At 49.9% G+C, this 18,909-nt stretch overlaps 1 protein-coding gene across 1 annotated transcript in view; it reads left to right on the forward strand.

The window, feature by feature from the left end:
* Rhbdl3 (rhomboid like 3) overlaps window positions 1-18,909 on the forward strand; it is a 52,202-nt gene that overhangs the window by 25,148 nt on the left and 8,145 nt on the right. The window contains exons 5-8 of the mRNA XM_006977513.4: window positions 2,711-2,859; window positions 4,124-4,236; window positions 9,688-9,788; window positions 18,738-18,798. Coding sequence (XP_006977575.1) covers window positions 2,711-2,859; window positions 4,124-4,236; window positions 9,688-9,788; window positions 18,738-18,798 — 424 coding nt within the window. The remainder of the gene's footprint in view (window positions 1-2,710; window positions 2,860-4,123; window positions 4,237-9,687; window positions 9,789-18,737; window positions 18,799-18,909) is intronic.

Below are 18,909 nucleotides of genomic sequence, written 5' to 3' on the forward strand. Positions count from 1 at the left end.
AATATAGAAAAAAAGGAAGATACTCAAACAGCTGATTTAACTCTCTTGGAGTCCGAGGCTTCTGTTTTCCATAGAACTCTAGTAATCGGGGTCTTTGATTTGTAAAAGGTAGAAGATGGAGGAACGTGGAGCTGCCAGCAACACTACAGAAACCACAGCTGGCAGCAAGAGAAGAAACAAAGAGCAAATTCAGGCCATTGTGTTTGGAAAGGAAACCCCACCCTCCTGGGTTTCTGCACTGTGGTAGCCCAGCCTGGTACCCAAAACTTTCTTCTTCTTTTTTTTTTTTTTTTTGAGACAGGGTTCCTCTGTGTAACAGTCCTGGCTGTCCTGTCCTGGACTCGCTTTGTAAACCAGGCTGGCTTCGAACTCAAAGAGATCCACCTGCCTCTGCCTCCTGAGTGTTGGGAATAAAGGCATGCGCTACTACCTCCTGTCCCCCAGACATTCTTAAATGGCTTTGCCCATGCTCTGATTATAAACACCGGAACACAGCAGTGCATTTTACAGCGAGTTCCCGAGAAACCACCAAAGTAAACATACTTCTAGGGCCTGAACAAATATACTTAGTCATCTGAAAAGAATGAACATCTGTGGTACCTAGCTGAAGATAAGGAGAAACCAGAGACTTTGGGTGCTGTTGATGGGAGTGTAACATGGTGCTGCAGCCACTAGGAAAACTGTCTGGCCGTTCGTTCTTCAGAAAATGAAGCATGGGGCTGGAGAGCCAGCTCAGTGGGGAAGAGCACTGACTGCTTCTTCCTTGGATTCCCAGCTCCTACTACATGGTGGCTCACAACCATCTGTAACTCCAGGTCTAAGTACCTGACGCCCTCTTCTGGCCTCCTTGGGAGGCAGGCACACATGTGGTGCACAGATATGATTGCAGACAAAATAAAAATGCACATAGAATAATAACTTGTTTTGTTTTGAGATGGGTTCTCTGTGTAGCCCTGGCTGTCCTGAAACTCACTCTGTAGACCAGGTTGGCCTGGAACTCACAGAGATCCGCCTGCCTCTGCCTCCCGAGTGCTGGGACTAAAGGTGTGCACCACCTCGTCCGACTTCAAATAATGATAGCTTTAAAATTTTTAACCTTAAGATTACCGTATACTGTGGCAATTCCACTTTGAAGTTAAAAGTAGGAGCTACTTGTCCACCTGGTTCACAGAGATATTCTCAAAAGCAAGAAGATGGCAGCCATCCACGTTCCCACTGACAGAGAGAGCGGTGTCAGAGAGGCAGATACATACAATGGAACTGCCTAGTTCTGCTCAGCGCACGGTAGGCTGTGCCTGTGATTCTAGCCCTTGGGATGCTGAAGCAGGAGGATTGTGAGTTAGCAAGCAGTTTGGGCTGTATAGTGATTCTAGGTCAACCTGGGCTACCTAGCAAGGCCTTGTATCATAAAAAGGAAAAAAAAAAAGGAAACTGACATGTGACATAATGCAGGTCATCCTTGAGAAGGTACACTTTAAGCCAGTTGGGGATAAAAAAGTCAGTCAGCCAGGTAGTGATGGCGCACACCTTTAATCCCAGCACTCGGGAGGCAGAGGCAGACTGATCTCTGTGAGTTCGAGGCCAGCCTGGTCTACAGAGTGAGATCCAGGACAGGCAACAAAAGCTACACAGAGAAACCTTGTCTTGAAAAACTGAAAAAATAAAATCAAATAATAACATAAGCCAGTCACAGAAGGAGGAGTACTGTGCAGGGCCTCTCCACACTCAGGTCTCAGCTGCATGAAGCATCCGGATAGATAGGCATGTTGGAGGCGGACCCTAGAGGTGGTGATTGGGGGAACTGCAAGGAGGGCCAGCAACTGCAGGGAAGGGCAGCTCTTGTTCGTGGGTACAGGGTTTCAGTTTTGCATGATGAAGGACTTTGGTGAAGAGGCAAGAGAGAGGGTAGCGCAAGAACGTATTTGGTGCCATTCGCCTGTGTGCTGAAACCTGCCTGAGATGCTAAATGTAGGCTGGCAAGACGGCGCAGCTGTGAAGGCACTTGCTGCTGGTCCTGGCGCTGAGTTCCGTCCCTGAAACCCACATGGTAGACAAAAAGATCAAATCCTGCAAATTCTCTGCTGTCTACAGGTGCGCCGTGGCACACGTGGGTGGACATACACCACACACACTTACACTAAATAAATAAATAAGAAGAACTTTCAGACAGGCGGTGGTGGCACATGCCTTTAATCCCAGCACTCTGGGAGGCAGAGGCAGGCCGATCTCTGTGAGTTCGAGGCCAGCCTGGGCTACAGAGTGAATTCCAGGACAGCCAGGGCCACACAAAGAAACCCTGTCTCAAAAAACGAAAAACAACAACAGCAACAAAAATTTACAGTTGCTAAATTTTATGTCTGTTCTACCACAGTGTTTTCTAAATTTTTTTTTTTTTTTTAGTTTTGGTTTTGTTTTGTTGCTGTTGTTTAAGAAAACCTATATAAAATGGGAGAGTAAGGTTTTACTAAAATTAAGATTTAAAATTATGCCTGTCAAGGAGGCATAGACAAAGAGATCAAATGACCCCATCACACGCACGTATCAGACAGACGTGGAATGAGGGATGTTTTCTGGTAAGTGGGTGCTGGCTATGGGCACCTGTCATTCAGGTGGGATAGCAGTCTCCTGTCATGTCCCCAGTGCCCGTCAGGAACACCATCCGGGGCCGTCTTGTGCCTAGTAACTGGCCTGTCCGCTCTGCTTCGTCTAGGTTGCCCTGTTCCTGTACAACGGGGTCCTCCTGGATCAGTTTGTGCTGCAGGTGACGCATCCCCGGTACCTGAAGAACTCTCTGGTTTACCACCCGCAGCTCCGCGCACAGGCTTGGCGCTATGTGACATACATCTTCATGCATGCAGGGTGAGTTTGTCTCCCCACGGACCCTGCAGGAGAGTGAGTGAGCGGCCTGCCTACCTGGGGTGAAGTTATTACATGATATATATATGAGCATTTTATATATACATTTACAGATGCATATTTTATTTTTTATTTTATTTATTTATTTTTTCTTTTTTTGTTTCTTTGTTTTTTTTCTTTTTTTCTTATTTTTTCTTTTCTTTTGTTTTTTTCTTTCTATCTTTACTTTCTTTTCCTCTTACATATGCATATTTTAAAACTAATTTTTTTTTTTTTACAGTGTTGAGGATTGGACTTAGGGTCTCTGGATAGGCAAGTGTCCTAACACTGAGCCCCAAACTCTGGAATTAAGTTTTCAGTTTATTTTTATTGACTTGAATGCAGATTTGTGATAGCTCCTTGAAACTCAGCCCATACCAAACACACTGTCGGTTACTGTTTGTGGGAAGGAGAAACAGAGAGGGTAGGGTGCCCAGAGCCAGCAATGGGCTTGGCCCACACATTTAACGGTATAGTTCTATGCACTTCCCAGAGGCAGGTTGAAATGTTCTGTTTCCCAGTGGCCAAAGAAAGCAAAAAGGGTCATGTGACCAACCTGCCACCAGAGTTGTTCTTAATTTGTGTGTGAGGTTGCTCCCACAAGCCAAGTAAAGGACTGACTTATTGAAACTGCTCATTTCCCATCACAGTCTGTGCCAGGGCAAGAAAGCCCGGGGTCCCTCTCCCAGCCCTGAGAAGTTTGGAGTGAGTAGAGCGGGTGGACCCCTTCTCACACCAGATGGGAGAACTTTTCTCTATTTAAAACTTTAAGAGAAAATGTTGCATTGCTAAGTTACAATGTTTCAAGATGTTTTGAGACTATCTTTGATTTCCGGCTCCGTAGTGCTTGTAGGTATGGTGAAAGACCAGAGTGATCCCGGAGCTGGTGAACGGCCCAGGTCAAACTGGTCAAACACCCGGGCTGTGACTTTAAACCACTCACTGCCACTCTCTGAACCTTGGCATCGTCCATGTTAGCTCCTGAGGCTGCTAGGTCCTGGGCATGGCTAGTCCCTGTCACTACTGCAGAGGCAGACTACCTGTTACCACCAGGCCCCTTATGTGTATTCTGTCCCAGCTGGAAGGAATCTTTTTCCATGGCAATCATCCCCTCCCCAGCCCAGGAGCTGCTCACAGGCAAAGCTGGTGCCGCCTTGCACCCTCCTGGCCCCCCAGTCTCAGGGCACACAGCATTTGTCAGGTGAGTTAATGAGTGTGTCTGTCACAGGGTCGAACACCTAGGACTCAACGTGGTGCTGCAGCTGCTGGTAGGCGTGCCCCTGGAGATGGTGCATGGAGCCACCCGAATTGGGCTTGTTTACGTGGCCGGCGTTGTGGCAGGTAGGCTGGTGGGCCCCGCGGTGCTCTTCCCCAGGGTAGGCCGGAGGAGATCCCTGGGGTGGTATGAGCCCAGGCTTCCCGGGCATCTCCAAGGTTCCTGACTCTGGATTGTCCTCCAGGCAGATTTCCCGCAGACACCAGACAGGGAGGTGTGTTCCGGTAGCTGTGGAAGCCTGGGGGAAATCCCTTGGTCCTTTTGGTCCCCTCAAGCTTGTAGACAGAGCTACTGAGAGCCTGCCTCCTGTCGTGTGGAGGCCACACATGTGACAACAGGTTCCTTCTACTGGGCAAGGTGAAGAGGGACACCGGTGGTCTGGATGTAGCCAGGCAGCTCTTTGGCCAAGGCCTATCTGCACCCATAGGGAGCTTTTTCTTCTACCCAGAGGATCCCTTGATTGACCCTATGAGGACAGGACAGTCTGGCCCAGGAGGTAGTGGATCCTCCTGGTGGGAGAAGTCTGTGTGCCTGGCGGGGAGTTGGAACACATGAGTTGAGCAGGAGGGCGCTTTCTCCAGGGAAGGTAACTGCAGCCCAGCCTCTGAGCGTCAGACCTCCCTCGTGATGCCCCCGACTTTCCTGCTGCCTGTTAAAGCCTTGCCGCCTCAGCTCCTCAGCTTGACAGCGGGGCCCAAGGGAGCTGTGTGTGTGTGTGTGTGTGTGTGTGTGTGTGTGTGTGTGTGTGTGTGTGTGTGTGTGTGTTTAAGATCTTAATCCTTTCTGAATGGCATTAAAGTTGTCATCAAGAGAGCTGGGCAGCCTTGACCTTGTAAACAACAGGCAGGCAGCGATGGAAGTCACCAGAGCAGGGAGAATCCCACTCTACCTCCGGCGGGCTCGCCTGCCAGTGTGTAGACCCTGGTGCTGGGGAGACCCTCCCTCCCAGCAGTGTCTCTGGCACTTCTCTGTGCGCCCAGATCCTTGCCCCTTAGACCCTTACCGGCCTTTCCCTGAATCCAGCACCAACTGTGTCCTTAACAGAGGTCTAGTGAGCACCTCCAGGTTCCTCCAGACTCTCTCAGCCACCCACACACCATGTGTCACCTGGGGATTTATGGATGTACGTTCCCCACCTAGATTCCCCAGAGTCCCAGATGTTAAGTGACAAGGAACGGGAAGGCACTTGTAACACTTGCAGTTAGTCAATTAGACCTGGGGGGGACGCGGGGGGGGATGGGGGGGACGACACACACGACAATAACTCGGAAGACAGCAGTGAGCAGTGAGGTTCCAAATGACTCAGCCCTCACCCAGAGTGGATGACACAGTGGAGAGACGATGCGAGCCTCCCTCCCCCAGTGATGTCAGTGCAGAGTAGGAAGGTGCAGACAGAAGCCAGGCACATCACCAACATATGAGCCTGTGAGGCTGCCACTCGGAGCCCAGGGCACACGGCGATGTGCCTGAGCCATCGAGCCAGGCCGGAGGGCTTTCTGGTCACTACAAATCATGTCATTGACCTCCACAATTGAGTGGGTTGATCTCCCTACACTGCTGTCCCTCTGGATCCCCAGAGGGGATCCCTTACAGACAGTTAGACCTTGGCTAGAGAGCTAGTCCTTATCCATGACCAGTGTGTATGGCGTCCTCACCACCAAGCCACGTGGCCAGTAGCTACACTTCTCTACCCGGTGTGGATACAGAGCCTGAGGCTCACGCTCCCGTAATGCCAGTGCTTCGGAGAGGATCAGAAGTCCCAGGCCAGTGTGGGCTACATTGTGAGAGAGCAACAATAAAACAAAAACCAGAAGCCAGGGTTTAGAGGAACAAGTGGTCTGCCCAGGAAGATTCCGCTTGTAAGAGAGGGGTTCCCACACAGATTCTGTGACCCCGAAGATTGCCCGGTAAACACATGAGAATCAAAAGGCAGGCCTTTGCAGAAAAATCTGTCAGAAACCAGTCGAGGCCTTGATCAGTATCTGGCCCTGCTTTCATCCCTGCCCAGTTCAGGTATTGCAAACCCAAGGCTATCCTGTTTTATCGAGTGATGGCTAACTACCAGAGCACATATATAGAGTTCAGGCTTGGAGTAGCGGCCTTGTGTGTCATCACCAATACACGTCATGATTTTATAAGGTCCGTAAGGTATCCACTGTCACTCCCATTGTACAAACCATTCAGAAAGGTGGAATCAACTCTTCTAAGTAATCAAATTAGAGTAGAGCCCTGTGCACTGAACCAGCTCCTGGGACCAACACTGGATATGAGCAGTGACGTCACTGACAATCTTTTAAAGCCGCTGTCTTAGCAGAACGTGTGGTCACACGTCTGTAATCGAAACACTTGGGAGGTAGAGGCAGGAGGACCAGGAGTTCAAGGTCATCCTTGGCTATATAGTGACTGTGAGACCACCCTGAGCTACGTGAAATACTACATCAAATACAAACAAACAAACACAGCACCTATGTGTATCAGCAGCGTTTTATTGCAGAGTTTGTAGAAGCCGGTATGCATCCCTAGAGCTCAGCATCTGTTAGGTAATAAATATTTGTAGGGTAGATGAAAGACTACATGAATAAATAAAGAAACATTGCTTAGAGGGAAATGTTCTGCCAGTGTTAATTTGAGTTTTTCATGATGGCCAAGGGAGATGTTGGAGAACACCTGCCTTCAAAATTCTCAGGCTGAAATTTCCCACCACAGCTGCGCCTTGATGGCGAGGCCACCACTTCACCTGCACAAGGGCATGGACCCAGAATATGTTTTGAGAACCAACCCCCCTTGGTCTGTGCTGGTCTGTGCTGTGCAGAGGTGTGGCCTTCCAGCTTGTCAGTGTCTTCCTGGCTTCTGTCCCTACCACCTTCACGAGAGTTGTCCTGACTTTATGGACCTGTCCGCCAGGACTTTTGTAGCAGGTTATGAAGGACTCTTGCCTGGTCTACAGTCTCCCTTGATGGCTTTTACTGCCCTGTATGCACAGATCCTGTGTCCTTTGGTCCCAGCCAGTCTCTCCAGGCCCCAGCTGATGCGTGGACCTTAGGAGAGTCTTGGAAGGTGATAAGGTTATAAAATGAGGTGCATGCTTGCTATCCCAGCACGCAGGAGGCAGAATGGGAGAATCTCAGCAACTTTGAGGTTAACCTGGACTACATAAGACCTGTCTTTACGGGGCTGGAGAGATGGCTCAGAGGTTAAGAGCACTGGCTGCTTTTCCAAAGGACCTGGGTTTAATTCCCAGCACCCACATGGCAGTTCACAACTATCTATAACTCAGGTTCCAGGGGATCTGACACCCTCACACAGACCTATCTGTAGGCAAAATATCAATGCATGTAAAACTAAAAATTATTTTTTTTAAAAAATGACCTGTCTTTAAAAGATACTTACATCTCAATCGAAAAATCGAAGCCTCGGTCCCCTATCTTCAGCCAAACCTGGGGTCATTGAATTCCTGGTCTGGGAAGAACTATGGAGCCCCCTCCTGTGGGAGACAGATTTGCTCCCCAGGCTCCACCCCACATGGCCAGAATATATGTGAATACTGAAGCCAAAAGAATTTATGAGCAATGCCTAAGGTCACACAACTGGTCAGTCACATCCCTCATCCACCCCACCCCCCCTTCCACACTCTTGCCAGGATTCCTAGCTGGCCCCTGGCCCGAGGGTCAAGACTCTAAATACAGGGCGAGTGAGGCCCTTCTGTCCCCCGGAGGCTGCCCTGATGCATCTCTGGCGCTGGTGGAGTGCTCTGGAGCCCCGAGAAGGGGCCAAGTTGCGTTGGTCTGTCGGAGAGACGAAAGGGACCAGCTGGGTGGAGCTGGGGCTCGCTCGCTGCAAACAGTAATTAATGAGGAGCTGGCAGGGGCAGCTGGCCCTGCGGCTCTCTCCTGCAATGCAGCCCTCAACCGGCGGCCAGGAGAGCGTGGGAATCTTTTGTCATGCAGATCCTGCTGCCTGTTTGCTACCCTGGGGTCCCCCACCCCCACCCAAGGCCCCCTGCTTTGGGATATTTATGGCTGAACCCTGTGGACAGGCCAATAAAGGGAGAAAGTTATCTGACAGTAGTTAGATACCAATTAAAGCTGAAAAAAAAGAAAGATTTGACAGAGGTAAAGGGAGATTCCCAGTTGCCATGGACTGGGAGAAGGACTTGTGAGTCCCCGGGTCATGATAGCTTGGGGTTTGTCTGTTTCAGTTTTTCTGAGACATCACATAGCAACAGTGGGTCATCGGGACCTGGAGAGGGAATGCCGAGAGGCAGGTGGTCAACGGTGCTCCCAGGGGGCCTCTCTCTCTCTGTCTCCATCCAGATGGTCCTGGTTCAGGAACTCGCTCCTAAGTTGTGGGCCCCCACCTTAGGAGGACTTGCAGATTTGGGCTCTCAGCCTCTTCCTCCTCTCTCCAGCCTTCTCCCTGGAGCAGCTAATTGACTCCAGAGCCCGCAGGCGTTTTCCAACCGAGGTTTCTGCTTGCTCACCCAGGCCAGCCGCTCCTCACCCTCTGTGCCCTGGGCCCTACCTCCTGGTTATTTTTAGTTTCCTGTGTCCTTCCCTGGAAGCCAAAGCATTGATCACACTTAAATGCGACCAGAACAATAAATTTCCCATCTCCTCCCTGCCCAGCTTCCCTCCTAGGACCAAAGTTTGTCATCCCACACACACACCAACAGCCACAGAACTGCCCCCTCCCTCCCCCCACTGGAGTGTGATATCATCACTCTCTGGACTTTTCAAGGACATCCTCCCTCCAGAGAGGCCCCACTTGGGAGATCCCGTGGGCCTTTTGTGCTTTAGCGTGGCTGACAGGAGGTGGGAGGTGAAGCTGAGCAGCTTTATAGATTCAGCTGAGGAAGGAGAGGTGGAAGGAGGCAGAGGCCACCTCTGAACTAACGTGGGAAGTGGCCGCCACAGAAGCCAAGAGCAGGGGTTTTGATCAGTGCCGGTTTTCAGGAACTGCTTTGTGATAGAATGATGACTAGCTTCTGTAAGGCCATGAGGGCGGGGTGGGGGAGGGCAGAGCAGGATTCAAATCCTGGTTCCGGTGCTGGGATGAGACTCTTCCCTTGTGTCTGTGGTGAGTGTGTTAGCACCGGCCTCCAAGCTTGGCCTTCAGGGTGGAAATGAACCTTGAGGGTAGGAGGGAGAAATGTTTGTACTCTGCCTACCCCGAGTGGAACACCTTCTGTCCCCTGTGGCTGCTTCTTGTCACCACCGGATGATGCTGACGGCAGATGACCTGGGCTTGGAATCGGTCCCACTTGGGGCCAGTCAGACTTTTCCTTTGAATCTTGGTTCCCCATCAGTACAATGAGAAGGCTGAACCCCGGGGGTCATTCCTCCATACACAGGTCTTCTGGACAGTCCGGAAGAAGCCACGAGGCAGCGTGGCATCAAAAGGGAAGGATGGAGCCTCTTGCTGTGGAATAGCCTCTGCTCTGGTGGCGGACAGCAAGGGCCAGGGCTGGGCTGCCCAGTGGCTCCCACCTTCTTGATGGTTTCCAATCTCTCTGCCAGGCTCCTTGGCTGTGTCTGTGGCTGACATGACCGCACCTGTTGTGGGCTCTTCCGGAGGGGTGTATGCGCTCGTCTCTGCCCACCTAGCCAACATTGTCATGGTGAGCAGCCCCTGTTCCCTGTGGATCTGCCCTGTCTCTCCCCTGTCATCGCTGGGCTCGGACATTAATCCCCCATAGTTCCCTCAGCCTGGCCGGAGCGTGGTTCAGGCCTGGGTCTTTGCAGAGACCCATTTCAGCGGGACCTGAGTTTCTATTTTCTCCAGCCATGCTTGGCCTGCAAGTGTGCCCGTTTCCCTACCCCATGACCGAAAGCAACTTGGGGAGAAAAAGAGTTTGTTTGGCTTACGCTTCCACATCACTCTTCCTCAGTGAAGGAAGTTAGCACAGGAACCCAAGTAGGGCAGAAACCCGGAGGCAGGAGAGGATGCGGAAGCCGTGGAGGAGAGCTGCTCACTGGCTTGCTCGTTATGATTTGCTCAGCCTGCTTTCTTATAGAACCCAGAACTACCAGCCCAGCGATGGCACCACCCACAATGGGCTGGACCCTCCCCCATCAATCACTAATTAATAAAATGCCCCTCAGTCTTACCTACATCCATTTTTTTTTTTTTTTTTTTTTTTTTTTTTTTTTGCAGGGGAGGGGTGGTTCAAGATGAGTTTCTCTGTGTAACCTTGGCTGTCCTGGAACCCTCTCTGTGGACCAGGCTAGCTTTGAACTCACAGAGATCCACACTGGCTTCTGCTTTCTGATAGTTGGGATTAAAAGCTGTGTGCCACCACCACTGGCTAATCTACACCCAATCTTTTTTTTTTTTTTAATATTTATTTATTTTATGTATATGAGTGCTCTATTTGCTTGTATGCCTGCATGATGGAAGAGTGTATCAGACAGAAGAGGGCATCACATCCCCTTATAGATGGCTGTGAGCCACCACGTGGTTGCTGGGAATTGAACGCAGGACCTCTGGAAGGGCAGCCAGTGCCCTTAACCACTGAGCCATCTCTCCAGGCCCCTACACCCAATCTTATGGAGGCATTTTCTTAATTGAGGTTCCCTCCTCTCAGATGGCTGTAGCTTGTGTCGAGTCGATATAGAACTATCCAGCACAGCTAGACCACGTGGTCTTTAGAATTCTTCGTCATAGACTGTGCAAAGTAAGAGGACTTTGGGGCTGAGGAGATAACCCAGTCCATAAAGTGCTTTTCACACAAGCATGAGGACCCAAGTTTGCATCCCTAGTAGCCACCTAAAAAGCTGGGCATGGTGATGATGCACACCTGTAACCCCAGTGCTGGGGAGGCCGACACCCACAGTTTGCTACTGCAAGCCATCCTAGCCAAATCAGTGGGCTCCAGGTTTGACAATTCCACATGCAACACACACACACACAGCACACACACAGCACACACACAGGCACCCCTAAGTAAGAGAGCCTTAATGTCATCCAACTTCTCCAGTAGAAAAGAGACCTGTGGGAGAAAGTGATCTGCCCAAAGTCAAGCCCGGACTCCACACCTCCTGACCGTCAGCCGGGTGTTGCCCCTACTCCAGCCCCTCACACTGTCAGGGTCCCGCTGTCTTTCCCCCCATCCTCTTTGCAATACAGTGGTAAGGATATGAGCATGGCCCGAGGAGATAAGCAACCTAGGTCCGAATCCCTGCTGCCCACTCCTAAAAGGTGGCCCAGGCCAGCCAGGTCACGTGCTTTGCAATAGTTGAGAAAAAAATTTAAATCAACACTTAAAACAAATATTAACTTAGTTCCTTATTCCTTACAAAAGAACCCAGGTAGGCTCAACTAAATAGGGCCTCCCAATGGGTGTGTTGAAGCCCCCGTGTTAGGAAGCTTGTCTAGTTTAGGGGCAGACAGAGGCCTCTCCAATGGGGCTGTCCTGCCTCACACCCACATTGGCCTAGGAGCCTCTACGTTCCACATCTGTTCCTCTGTGCCTGACATACTCATGTTGCCTATAAAATTTGGTGGAAGGATCCAGAAAGGTTACAGCTTCTCGATGAGCCCCCTCCTGCTCCTGCTGCTTGTCACCTTTTCCCTCCCACATGGCAACCGTGACGCTTGGTGGCAGAAGTCTCTTGGAGTCTCTACATTCTCCCATGGTTATTTCTGGGTTTTTGTTTTTCGGCTAAGCAGGTCATTGCCATGTAGCCTAGGATGTCCTGGAACTCAGTCCTACCTCAGTCTTCCTAGTGCGGAATCTGTCTTCTCTCCCTTCTCTCTCTCTCTCTCTCTCTCTCTCTCTCTCTCTCTCTCTCTCTCTCCCTCCCTCCCTCCCTCCCTCCCTCCCTCCCTCCCTCCCTCTCTCTCTCTCTCTCTCTCTCTCCCTCCCTTCTTCCTTCCTTCCTTCCTTCCCTCCCTCCCTCCCTCCCTCCCTCCCTCTCTTCCTCTCTTTTGGGGGTAGGGCTATCCCAGGTTGGCCTGGAACTCCCTGCGTAGTCCAGGCTGACCCAAACTTGTGGCACTCCACCTGCTTCAGCCCCTCGAGTGCTGGCCGCCCGCCTACCTGACTGGAATCCTGCTTTCTAGATCAGTCCTCCCATTCTCCCTGCTGCTGCTCTGAACACTAACTACCCTCTTCTCTTCACTCCCGCCCCCTTGGTGAGGTGTGAGTGGGGGATGCCGAGGTACTACGTTTGCTACTGAGCTAAATCCTGGCAACTTCCAGTGTGTGCTAGTAGAGAGACTGCAGGTGGGTGTGGGAAATGGTGTCTGAGTGTAAGGGTTCGGGTGTGTTCCTGTTTACCCAGACAGCCGCTGAGGGTCGGTGTGTGTGCACAGGGCGGCCTCACAGGGCCCTTTTAAATGGGTCATTCTCTGTCAATGCCGTCTTTCCTCAGACACAGCTATTCCTCTGAATTCTGCCTCCTCCACCCTCCCCCTGCCCCAATTCCTCTCCGTTGGAGGAGAAAGTACTGACCTCCTCCCTCCCATTCCTGCAAGATAGGGATGGGGATGGGGATGGTGGGGGGATGAGCAGGCCCAGTGGAATGAGAACACAGGAAAGAAGGAAAAGGCAGGGCTTTATGAAGAGCTGCCCACTCCCTACGTCATGAGGTGCAGCTGTGCTACCCCAGAAGTTCCCATGGGGGAAAGAGTCCACTCAACACTGAAGGGCTGGCCACAGGCGCCCAGGGACCTGTGAAACAGCTTTGTTCAGTTTACACTTCTGTCTGGAGAGCAACCCATGGCCATGGAGATGAGCGGTCCCGTTTAAAACCCTAGGCCTTCCCGGAAGAAAGCAGCTCCCTGCCTGCCTCCTGGGAGCTGCTAGTCCTTGGAGTTGGCTGTAATGGGCCACCCTAGAGAGTTGTGTTGTGCCTGTGGACACCGAAGAAGGCTTATTCTCATGATAAAGGTTAGTTTCCCCTCATCAAGGGTCTGTCTTTGCCCATATTAGGTCAGTGCTGAGATGTATCAGGTCAACCCATTTGAAATAGTACACACCTTTAATCCTAGCACTTGGGAGGCAGAGGCAGTTCGATCTCTGGGAGTTCGAGGCTAATGTGGTCTACAGATCGAGTTCCACGACAGCGAGAGCTACATAGAGAGATCCTGTTTCAAGAAAGAAAGAAAGAAAGAAAGAAAGAAAGAAAGAAAGAAAGAAAGAAAGAAAGAAAGAAAGAAAGAAAGAAAGAAAGAAAGAAAGAAAGAAAAGAAAATACCATTATTGTGGTTGGGGAGTATTTAAATGTTAGCAATTTTATATTCTCTAACCTAATGTAGATTATTTATTGATTTACTTCCAAAATGAGAGTGGAGTGTTTATTCATTAGACAGCATCTCATCAAAGTAAAAGGCAGAAAAACTATGGATTTGACAGTCAGGAAATCTAGATTTGAGAGACATCTGATGGCCGAGTCTGTCACTGTGAACCTTGGGGACTCCAACTGCTCTCATAAGGCGGTTGTTACGAAGACGTGAACAAACCAGAACACGCTTTCCACATGGCAAACCACCACTCAGCAGTGAGAACCTGTGTGTATATATGCATGCGCATACATGTATATAACTTATTACATTTGTGTTTTATTTTGTGTGGGGCTGGAGTGGCGGGGGAGGGGGACACGTGTGCCACAGTGCAAGCGTGGACGTCAAAGGACAACTTTGGAGAGTCCCTTTAGGAACCATCCTGTGGTTCCCTAGGATTGAACTCAGGTTTGGCTGCTGATGCCTTTACCTGCTGAGTCATCCTGGCTGCCTTCTCTATGATTTTTTTAATGTATGAATTATGTTTCCTATCTACAGAGAAATCAGAAAAAAAATTTCTTTTTCTTTTTTTATGTGAGTTGGTGTTTTGCTTGCATGCTTGTCTTTGTAAGGGCGTCAGAATCCCCTGTAACTAGAATTGCAGACAGTTGTGAGCTGCCATGTGGGTGCTGGGACTTTGGAAGAGCAACCAGGTCCTTTGGAAGTTCAAGGCCAGCCTGGGCTACATAGCAAGACCATGTCTCAAAAACAAAGCAAGGGGCCGAGAGCTGGCTCAGTGGGTAAAGGGTTGTCGGCAAACACATAGGACCTGAGTTCAGATCCCCAGGACCATGTAGAGCTGGATGTGGTAGCACAGGCCTGTGATCTCAGTGCTCCTCCAGTGAGACGGGAGGTGGGACAGGAGACTCTCCAGAAGCTCATGGGCCGGCCAGACTGGAAAACCAAGCAGCAAACAGTAAGAGACCCTGACTAAACCAAGTGGGAGCAGGAGGTTGTCCTTGACCTCCACATGTATACCTGGCACACATGTGCCTTCACTCACATGCACAGACACGTAGACACACACACACACACATACACACACACACACCACAGATTTAATATACCCTGAAAGTGTGTGTGTGTGTGTGTGAATGTGTGTGTGTGTGTGTGTGTGTGTGTGTGTGTGTGTGTGTGTATAATTTCTAGTTTACACCAAAGAATTAAAGTCAGAAAATATCTCAACCAAAGATGTGGCTTACAAAGAGGCTTTCAATCAAGATTTCTTATTTTAAACACTGGAAATAGAAAGATCCACCTGATTGAATAATTTATTAATTGCCTGCTGCTGGGGCCCATAAGCCAGAGTTCCATTTTTAAATATGCAAGGTATTTACTTACACTTTGCCGTGTCTTAGATGATTTCATAAAATATTTGAGAGCCAAATCTTTGCAAATTGAATTTCATTGTTTAAGCTCAAGAAAGATAACTGCTAAAAACAAAGAAAAACCTCTGCCATAAGGTTTATGTGATTAAAGGAATAGCCTCTTGTAGGACAGATACATCAGGAGTGATTTGTATGTCCTGCTTTTGTGTTGTGTGGTGTGTCTGTGTGGGTCTGTGTGTGTGTGTGTGTGTGTGTGTGTGTGTGTGTGTGTGTGTGTGTGTGTGTTGTACTGAGCATTGAACCCAAGGCCTCACTCATGCTAGGAAAGTGCTCTTAATTGGTTGGGTGAACATGTTATCAAGGCGACTGGTTACCTTCTTGTTCTCGGTGGCTGAGCCACGGGCTCACTCTGTGAGGCTGTGGGAAAGAAGGAAATTAAAGGGCCTTGGAAAGGTCTGGTTCCCTAGGCTCTTCCACATTTATAGCAGCAGTGTGCCTGCTGAGTGAGACTCCTTTTCTCTCCTGGTGCTTCACTGCACTCCTGTTATTGGAGGGAATAATGGGTCGTGAAATGGCCAGGGAAGACTTTCTAGTTTAACCCCTTCGCTGCTGGGAGATTACAACTCACTGGGATTCCCTCAGCTCCAGGAGCAGCTGGGTAGATAGCAAAGGCAGATGAAATGTCTCACTGTCTCTTAGAGGGTGGTTGACAGAGCTGTGGACCGGGAGGACCATCTGCTTGTTAACCTCCCAGGGATCTTGAAGTGGCCATCCTGGATCCATCCTCACCTTCTTCCCTAAAGTGCATGCGCAGGGTTAGACTGGAACCACCTGGCAGTCTTCAGCGCTCGCTCACAGCTGGGGCCAGGCAGGTTTGCGTACTCATGAAGCTAATAGGCTGGAAGCCGCACATGTAATGTCAGGAAGACATGGAGTTGAGGGCATCTTGTGGCTACAGAGTGAATTTGAGACCAGCATGGGATACCTGGACCCTGTGTCAAAAACAAAAAAAACAGAAAACAAAACAAAACAAACATGCGCGCGCGCGCGCGCGCGCGCGCGCACACACACACACACACAAAGGGAACAAACCCGTGGTTCTGACCTAAATGGTGCTTCGGTAAAGCAGAGCTTCCACTCTGTCCTGGATCATTTGGACTCTAGATTTATTTATTCGCTTATTTGTTTGTTTTGAGACACGGTTTCTCTGTGCATCCCTGGCTGTCCTGGAACGCACACTGTAGACCAGACTGGCCTCGAACTCATAGAGATCCGCCTGCCTCTGCCTCCTGAGTGCTGGGACTAAAGGCGTGCGCCACCACCGCCCGGCCAAAACTTACTTCTTTATAACTTTTCCTTTCTTCCTTTTTCTTCTTCCTTCCCTGCTTCCCTCTTTTTTCTTTCTCCTGGGAGTAGAACCCAGGGTCTCATACTCACTAAGGAAGCTCTCCGGCCATCCTGCCTCCTTGACACCCCATCGTAATAATAATATAATGAACCATTCCATGTGCAGGCCAGTGGCGTCAAGAGCACTCACACTCCTTGGCAGCGGCCAGCACCTCGCTATCTACCAAACTCTTTCTTTCTTCGTAAGGCCATGTGACCCACCGCCTTCCCGCTGCGGCAGGCAGGAGGCTCACTTCAGGGAATACTGGCTCCATGAGACTCTCTGACCCCTGTAAGGTGCTGTGACAGACATTCGTAGTCCAGTGCTACTCTGCCATCTGCTTCTAAGTAGAACATCCATCAAGCAGATGTTAGACATGCTGGTTCAAGAGGGGCCGTGTGCAGCCCACCTCACGAATGAAGAAGGGCTTGTTGTGTGTGGACAGGGTCTCAACGTGTTTCCCATGCTGGCCTGGAAGTTGCCATCCGCCAGCCTTCCAAGTACTAGCTGATCCTCCTCCTCTTCTAATTGGAAAGAATTTAAGTTTATTGAATACAAAGCACTTGTGATTTACAAAGCAGTTAGCAAAAGGAGTTACCAAAGGGGTATTGTGTAAACAGTACATTTAAAAATACTCCTTATTTGCCGGGCGGTGGTGGCGCACGCCTTTAATCCCAGCACTCAGGAGGCAGAGCCAGGAGGATCTCTGTGAGTTCGAGGCCAGCCTGGGCTACCAAGTGAGTTCCAGGAAAGGCGCAAAGCTACACGAGAAACCCTGTCTCGAAAAACCAAAAAAAAAAAAAAAAAAAAAAAATACTCCTTATTTAACTTTTTGTTTTATCCACTGATGTGTGTATGGCGCTGGCCAGCACGTGTGCCCTGGTGCATGTGGAGAGGTCAGAGGCCAATTTTCTGGAGTAAGCTCCCCTTCCACTATGTAGGTCCTGCAGCTCATACTTGGCGGCAATCCATCGAGCCAGCTGACAAGTTTTTTAAAAATCTATAATTGTACATTTGGTTTTTCCAAGTTTACATGACATCACCACAGTGCGGATGTACACACAGTCGTCAACTGTAGAAAACACAGAACAGTGTCTGAGTGAATGGAGCAGAGGAGCGCTTTTCTCTTCCTTTTGGTTTTTTGAGACAGGGTTTCTCTGTGTAGAACTGGAGGACCTAGAACTCACTCTGTAGACCAGGCTGGCCTTGAACTCACAGAGCTCTGGCTGCTTCTGCCTCCCAAATGCTGGGATTAAAGGAGTGCTTCACTACACACACCCTTTGTGTGTGTGTGTGCGTGTGCGTGTGCGTGTGTGTGTGTGTGTGTGTGTGTGTGTGTGTGTGTGTGTTATGGAACCCTTTTCTTTATCTTAAGAAAATGAAACTCCTACAAGTTAAAGCTTGTTCACAATGTTAATACATTAGAATACTTAGAGCAAATCCTCTTTAAGAAAAAATGGTTTTCTCTGCAGCTTCCCCGAGTCCCGTTTCCTCCACTCACCACTGTTTGGGGCCCCTGGGAAGTTTATCCGTGTTACTACAGCCGCAGGGGAGCAGGGGAGCAGGGGGCAGGGCCTGGACAGCCGGACGGGACAGATGGAGGAGATGAGAGGGTACAGAAGTCCCTGCCTGTGCCCGGTCGCATCCTTAGCCAGGGCCAGTGTGCTCCAGGAAGAGCTCAGGCTCATCTATGTGTGTGTGCATGCATCTGTGTAAGCGGAATTATGCTTTGAATGCCCTGCAGTCGTGCCCCTCAAAGGGACCCCTCGGAGGAGTCTCTTGTAAAGCGAGAAATCCTTTTGTAAGATGAATAATTATATTCTGTTTATTTGAAAACTCTGGAGGCTCAGAGTTTTCGGAGACTCTCTGGGGAAGAGAGAGACAGACTTGTTTGAAGGCCATCTGGTTCCCTCCCCTTCTGATGCTCGCTCCTCAGGTGCGGAAGCCCCATTAGGAACCTCCTCCGTGACAGGAAACGCATGGGTACACAACAGGTCATTCATTACATTTGTTCGTATAAGAGAGAGAAACTTGTCTTGAACAAGAACAGTGATTGCTCCCTGGTGAGTGAGTGAGTGAGTGAGAGAGAGAGAGAGAGAGAGAGAGAGAGAGAGAGAGAGAGAGAGCTGAAGAGATAGCCTGAACGAAGGGCTCAGTTGATACCGACAACCGAGCACTTGACCCCAGAGTTTGATGGTGTAGGATCCTCATTCATTCTTCCTGGGCATGATTCCTTACCCTGATGGTTCCACTTTGACTTTGCTGGGGATCCCGTTCCACAATTCTTGTCACTCATGGGCCACAGCAAAGAATCATACTCTCAAGGAGTTCACTATCCCAGGTGGGAGACAGAGATGCACTCTCCCTCAACCTACATGCTCTGCCCTGTGTGGCTCAAGACCTTTTATAACAGGGATAAACTTACCATTGTCCGAAATCCCAAAGCCATGCTGGAAGGTTCTACAGCTAAGCCCCAGCCCTCACTCAGTACTTCTTGGAGTGGCTTCTTGTGTACTTGCAGAGGAGAGGCCTCCTCCCAAACTGACGGAACTCTCTCCCTTTCCTTTAGAACTGGTCAGGCATGAAGTGCCAGTTTAAGCTGCTTCGGATGGCTGTGGCCTTGATCTGTAGTAAGTACTGATGGACATTCATGGAGCAGGGTTGGGGGCAGTGGTGCGGGACTAGAATACAGAGATGGTTCTGCCCTTGCCTTCCAAGAACCTGTGGTAAAAAAGAGAAGG

This window comes from Peromyscus maniculatus, chromosome 8 (assembly GCF_049852395.1).
Source record: "Peromyscus maniculatus bairdii isolate BWxNUB_F1_BW_parent chromosome 8, HU_Pman_BW_mat_3.1, whole genome shotgun sequence".
NCBI classification, from domain to species: domain Eukaryota; kingdom Metazoa; phylum Chordata; class Mammalia; order Rodentia; family Cricetidae; genus Peromyscus; species Peromyscus maniculatus.